We start from the raw sequence: 6726 nt of genomic DNA, 5'->3' as shown, positions 1-6726 counted from the left end.
TTTACTATCATGTCGAAAACAATTAAAAATTTTTTTTTTGTTCAGTTATGTATTTGATTATTATATATATATATATCCATATTATGTACACCTGGAAAACATAACCTGAAAATCGACATATGCATGAAATCAAGAATCACGCAAAAGATGCAAATCGCCAATTTCTTCAATTTCTTTCAAATGGGGAGCAAGATATAAATAGAAGACCACCGAAGTCTTCCGAAGCCTTCAGATCGGCAATCATCGTACAGCAGAACTCCCGAGTTCGAATCTTGCATTTTCGGCTTACATACGAACTCACAGTGGTAATCATACACTTTCTGTTTTGCGGCTCCCAAACGGTAGGTATGGTGGGGGTAATTTCCATCCACGATCTGGCAGCTCTGCAAGAAGGTGCTCGTGCGACTGACCGGCATTCTGTTGTGACTGTTTGAGGAGGAAAGTCTTTTTTTACTTTTACGCGTGAAAAATCTTTAACTTACCCCTCTTCGACTTAGAAGAGACAATAAATATCATCTCCGGAGCACCCTTGGTAAGTCCCATTCATCACGACTTCGAGTGTTAATTGGTTTATTGTTTGGCGCAATGGGAAGAATTTTTGTAAATTTTGTAAATTCTCGTTATTACCATTGAAAATGGGGAAAAATCGTATTGTCTGGGTCAAGCAATCGCTCAGGGACAAAATTCACCTTGATCAATGTCAACTTTTTATTTAAACTTTGTCTTTTATTATTTATTCATTGTTTATTTTTGTTGTCGTTGACAATTTGAGTTATGTTTTATTAAAGGGCCAATACTAATTTAGAGAAAATTGTTGATTATGTTATTTATACGAAATCCTAAACCCACATTCACATTTTTTTTATTTGACGTTTCAGCCTTTTTCCGTACGAGTACCCCGTTACACTACGCTGGTCCTCTAATTTTTCGCAGTCTTACCGCCATTTTACTATCGACACTTTCTTCTCTTACACAGTGCCTGTAGAATTTTATTCAATCGGGAATTAGCCATCAATCGGATAAATGAAGAAGAAGATTTCTTACGAGAGTTTGTTTCCAAAATGCCACTACTGTATAGGAAATCATCTCTAGTGATGAACATCCACAATTTAATTCATGTAGCAGATAAGAGAATTCACGTTTTGCGAAGTAAACTTTTTTCTTGTACATTGGTGTAAAAAAATATAAAAGAGTAACATTTTGTTAATTAATAATAGTTTGAAGTTTATGTTCTTTAAATAAAACAACATTTTTCATTATTTTATTTATTTCTATTTGTACTTTCTCAGAACATATAGTGAGTTCAAATCACATAATTGAAAAAATTAAAATATAAGGAAAGTTTTAGTCTATCAAAATTGCATGCAATTCGCTTTTTATCGAGATGCCGTCGCTGTTATACTATGTTTTATTTTCACGCCTCGTTCAACACGTTAAAATTAAACATTAAATTTTTTATTTTTATTATCTTATAATTTTTATTATTTCTTTTTAACCAGAAATTAGTCATTTGTAACTAAAAATGGAATAGTTTCATTTTTAGCGATGAAAATTAATTCTCATCAAAAAAATCAAATTTTTATTTAATTAGTTCAATTTTCAACCAAAGATATGTATTTTCTCCTAAAATGATGAATCTTAAAAAAACTCTAAGAAAACAGTTCAATATTCAACATAGCAGTTTAATTCTTAACAGCAAAGTTTATTTTTTCACCAAAAAGATTAATTTTTTACAATAAAAAAGATGAATTGTCAACAACAGACATAAATTACCAACTAATTATCCAACAGTTAAATTTTCAACTAAAAATTTAAATTTTAAACTAAAAAAGAGAAATTTTGAATCTAAAATGGAATAGTTAATTTTTCAGCTGGGAAGAATTAATTTTCAACTAAGGAATAAAACCAATTTCCGACAAAATATATAACCAAAAAGAATTGATTTTCAACAAAAATAATAAATCATCATCAAAGAAATTAATTTTTAAAAAACGAGTGAAAAAAGATAAATTTCTTGAAAACAGGGAATAAATTTAAAATTCTTTAAAAAAAGGCAAAAGAATTTAGGGGCTGCTTTTTAATTTGCAAAACTAAACTGCCGTCTAAATTAATTTTTAAATAATATTGATCTAGTCAAATGAAGAAAAGTCTATATAATTGGTCATATATTTGGAGAAACGAAAAAAAATTGCCTCAGACCGGGTTTGAACCAGGAACCCCACTATCCATGAGTGGAGCGTTAATGAATCACGCCACTGAGCCCTCAGCAGAAAAAGAAAAACAAAGAAATTTTAGGCAAGTATTTTTCACAAATTGATTTCCATGAGTATTTTTTTACAAAGTTTTTTGGGAAACATAATTATTTTTAATCCTCCTTGTGCAATTTTGTTGCATAGTTAGGTATTTTAAAGCTTATCTGAGTTTAAAAGATGCACTTTCAAAGAAAGATCATGGATAGGGGCGTTCCTGGTTCAAATCCGGGCTGAGGCAAATTTTTTTTGTTTGATAACTTATTTTGTGAATATCTAGTAGAAATATCTAATAGGAAGATAAATACAAAATATAGAATTATAGGGAAAAATTTTATTAAAACTTTACAAAAATTGCGAAAATTGATGTATGAAGTGTTCGGTGGGATTTGACTCACATTTTACACATTTTGAAAATTTACAGAATTCTCGTCTTTGATGGGAGTGTGGGGGGAGGGGGGTGTTGAAGAATCCAATTCCTGTGATGGGCCGAAACGATATCCGTGACGAAGGAAGGGGAGAGATTCATCTGTTCAGATTTAGATTTTACACATTTACAACCATCCGTGTCCTCCAAGAGAGAGTCCGGCGTGTCCATGGCCATGAGAGTTGATAACTGTTTTGGTGACAATTGGGACCTGATGCACAACTGGGGCCTGATGGACCTGATGGACAACTGGGGCCTGATGGACAACTGGGACATGATGGACAAGTGGGGCCTGATGTACCTGATGAACAACTGGGGCGGGTTGGGCAATAACGTGAGCGTGGCTCACGGCATGGCTAATGACTTGTGGGGCGTGAATGGGTCCCAATCCATGGTCCAAGACAACTCCAGTCAGACCTCCGGGGAAGGCAGCAGCGACAGCCAGGACGGCGGCGAGAATAGCCTATGAAGAAAAATATTAATTAAATTTTATATTTACCTAAATAAGTTCAAAATACAAATGGGCTTTAATGATTAGAAAACAAATTTGGCTGTATGTATTTTTATATAAATTAAGGCGCAACGGTTCTTCTACAGGGAGCGAATTAGGGCTACGGTGGAGTGAATTGACGAACACTGCTCGGCTCTCACATACGGAGAACCCCGGTTAGTACAGCGACAAGTGTGCGCATTCACGTCACGCAGAGAGAAGGGTGCGATGTCCCCACTCTGTTCGGCGTGCGCGCGCACGCTTGACGCTAATCTTACCGAGAGTCTCTGCATGTGAGAATCGAGATAAGTTTGTAAAATTTTTTTGTGTTGGAGGATCAACAAATATTTATCAGAGAATTTGAAAAATATAGTATTAATTCGTCAAAAAAATTTTTTTTAACGAGAAACATGTTTCTTTTAACAAAAATAATATTTTTATCTTAAAACGTAATTTCTAAAGATAAGAAGAATTTTGTTCGATTAAGAAAATAATTTTTTGTACGGATTCAGTATTATATTTCTTTAATTCAGATCATATTTTTCTTAGTCGCTGATAGCTGCGGTGTCCAAAAAAATATTACGCCCAAAAAAATTAATCATCTACCAAAAACATTAATTTTCAACGAAATAGTCGAATTTTTAGTTAGAAGGATAAACGGCCAAACAAATAGTTGAACTTTCAATGAAAAAGCTAAATTTTCAACCAAATAGTTGAATTTTTCAATGCAACCAAAGATGAATTTTCAACAAATATGATGAATGTTAAAGAAAGGCGTCTTAACCAAATTTTTCAATTATCATCAAAACAGTTAAATCTTTAACGAACAAAAAGATCATTTGTTACAAAATTGTTGAAGTTTTTACAAATTATAAGATTAAATTGCAACCTAATAATTGAACTAGAATGTTTAAATTTTAATTTAAAAAAGAATTTTTAAACCAAAGAAAACAACGATATCTTACAAAAATAGTTAAACTGTCAACCAAAGAGATAAATTTTCAACTAAAATAATGAATCTGAAAAAAGGATTTTTATTTTAAAATTATGAATTTTTACCACAAAAAAATACATTTTTACGAATTTGTTGAATTTTCTACAAAGAAGTTTAATTTTTAAGATAATAATTGAACTGTAATATTTAAATTTGGAGTTAAAAAATCATTTCTAATCTAAAACAATACGATATTTAAACAAAATAATTAAATTTTCAACCAAAGAGATGAATTTTAGACTAGAATTATTATTCTTTCAAAAAAGGTTTTTCAACCAAAATGTTGAATTTTAGTCAATACAGTTGAATTTCCAACAACAAAAATTATCTTTTGAATAAAATTGTTGAATTTTCTACAAATTAGATTAATTTTTAAATTAATAATCGAACTAGAACATTTAACTTTTAAATTGAAAAATAAATTTTGATCTAAAAACAACAAATTTTCAATAAAATAGTTAAACTTTCAACCGAGGAAATGAATGATTAACAAAAAAATCAAATAGTTAATTGTCAAATAAATAGTTGAAATTTCTAATAAAGTAGTTGAATTTTTAACTCAAAAGGATGAATTTCTAGCAAAAAAGTAACTTTTTGAACTAAAAAAATTTTTTGTAGAAAAATGTAAAATCTTCTATATATTAGAGTACTTTTTAAACAAATAATTGAATTTTTTACCAAGTGCTTTAACTTTAATCAAAAACATAAATACCGAAAAAGTTGAATCTTCAACAAAATAACTGAATTTTTGACTAAGCAGTTCAATTCTCGACTTCAAAAGATAAATTTTCAGCCCATCAGTTAGATGTTTATCTCAAACATTAATGTTTACCAAAAAAGAAAACGAATTATTGACAAAATAGTTTTGCATCAAAAATATTAATATTCAAGCATGAATCTTAATTTTCTATCGAAAAAATGAAATCTGAACAAAATACATGAATTTTCAAAGAAAGATCAATTTGAACAAAAAAGTTAATTTTTTAGTCAACAAAAGTTTTCAAAAAAATCGTTATATTTTCAATTCAACTATTTTAAATAAAAAAAATATTTTCAAACAATAAAAATAACTTATTAACAAAGGAGTTAAATATTCCACTAATTATTTGAATTTTTACCTAAAACATATAAATTTTGAAGTGAAAATTAATTAATAATAAATGTAATGAATATTTTTTATTCCTTCAACAAATGCTTCAAACAAAGGCTTAGACCGGCTTTCCAAAAAAGAAAAAAAAATTTGTTACGAATTTTTTATTCGTAAGTAATGAATACTTATTATGGACGTTGTACTATTGTTTTACAAATAGTCTTGCAACGGCTTCAATGAATATTCGTTGCTACTCCAACGAAAAATTAATTTCTTAACAAAATAATATGAGCTGCTCCTCAAAAAAAATTTTTTTTTTAAACTTTGTTATGAATTCTTTTCGGAAATAATAAATACTTATTATGGACTTTGCACGATTTTCATAAAAATCGCCTTGCAACGACTCTAATAAATTTTCGTTGCTGCTCCTCCAAAACAATTCTTTTCTTTCAAAAAAACTTTGTTACGAATTTTTTTAATGACAAATAGTTATTAAAACCGTTGCACGATTGCTATAAATATTTTTGCAACTACTCTGATAAATATTCGTTGCGCCTCCAACAACAAAATTATTTATTTTCTAAAATAAAAAAAAGATTCTGCTATAAATTCTTTTTAGATAAATAAATATTCATTACTCCTTCTACAAAAAAAAAAGATTTTCTTTTCCAAAAAAAACTTTATTACGAATTTTTTCGTCAGAAATAACAACAATTTATTAAGGCCCTTGCACGTTTGTCATACAAATTGTCTCGCAACGACTTTTATAAATATTTGCTGCCTCCAAGAGAAAAAAGTTTTTTTTTTTTTAAATACAGTGCATGTTTCGATACGAGTTAAATTGAATGTTGCATAACCATTATATGTTATGTTTTACTGTAATGAATTGCCACGACTGTTGGTGTCAGATAATTCTTATTGCGGTTCTTCCTTTCTCTTTATAAGTTCGCGTTAGGACTCGCGTGCATTAAAAAGGTCAATTGGAACGAACAAAAGAAAACATACAATATAGGACTTTACTTTCTTTGCTAGAAATTAATAAATCGTTAAAAGAATAAATAATTAATATTTTATTAAAACTATTCAGGTAAGGTCAACTAACTTACCAGTTTGAACATGGTGATGATTATTCGGATAGCTGTTAACTACTTGAAAATCAGTTAGATAATATGTCCCTCCAGTAGGAGTACCCTCTTTTATACAGATTCGAAATTTAAAAAATCTAATCGTGATGACTGAAATAAAAGTTTTCCTGTTTAGACCAATGAATGCAAAGAGGAAGGGTGACGACAATCGAAGGAAAGGTTGAGTCAGCTCAGATCAGTGTGTGCAGCATGTAACCTAAGTATAGATACCTTAAGGTGGGAAACATTCGAGAACCAATCGTTTCTGATTATTGGACCATTCTATATTTTTTATTGGGTATCCTATCACAGTATCTTGTAAACAGCACGCAAAAGATTTCATAATGCATTT

The 6726-nt window shown here is 29.7% G+C and overlaps 1 protein-coding gene across 1 annotated transcript; it reads right to left on the bottom strand.

The window, feature by feature from the left end:
• Nucleotides 1–2563: 2563 nt before the first annotated feature.
• LOC117174088 lies at nt 2564–6473 on the bottom strand. Its single transcript, XM_033362780.1, has 2 exons — nt 6357–6473; nt 2564–3139 (listed from the first exon to the last, which is right to left on the bottom strand). Exons 1-2 carry the CDS (start codon nt 6366–6368, stop codon nt 2804–2806), a joined length of 348 nt encoding a protein of 115 aa, XP_033218671.1. The 5' UTR covers nt 6369–6473; the 3' UTR covers nt 2564–2803.
• Between the last annotated feature and the right edge of the window lie 253 nt (nt 6474–6726).

The sequence above is a fragment of the Belonocnema kinseyi genome, chromosome 1, assembly GCF_010883055.1.
Source record: "Belonocnema kinseyi isolate 2016_QV_RU_SX_M_011 chromosome 1, B_treatae_v1, whole genome shotgun sequence".
Lineage (NCBI taxonomy): Eukaryota > Metazoa > Arthropoda > Insecta > Hymenoptera > Cynipidae > Belonocnema > Belonocnema kinseyi.
Note: the sequence above shows the minus strand (reverse complement) of the source record. Positions and strands in the feature narration are given on the sequence as shown.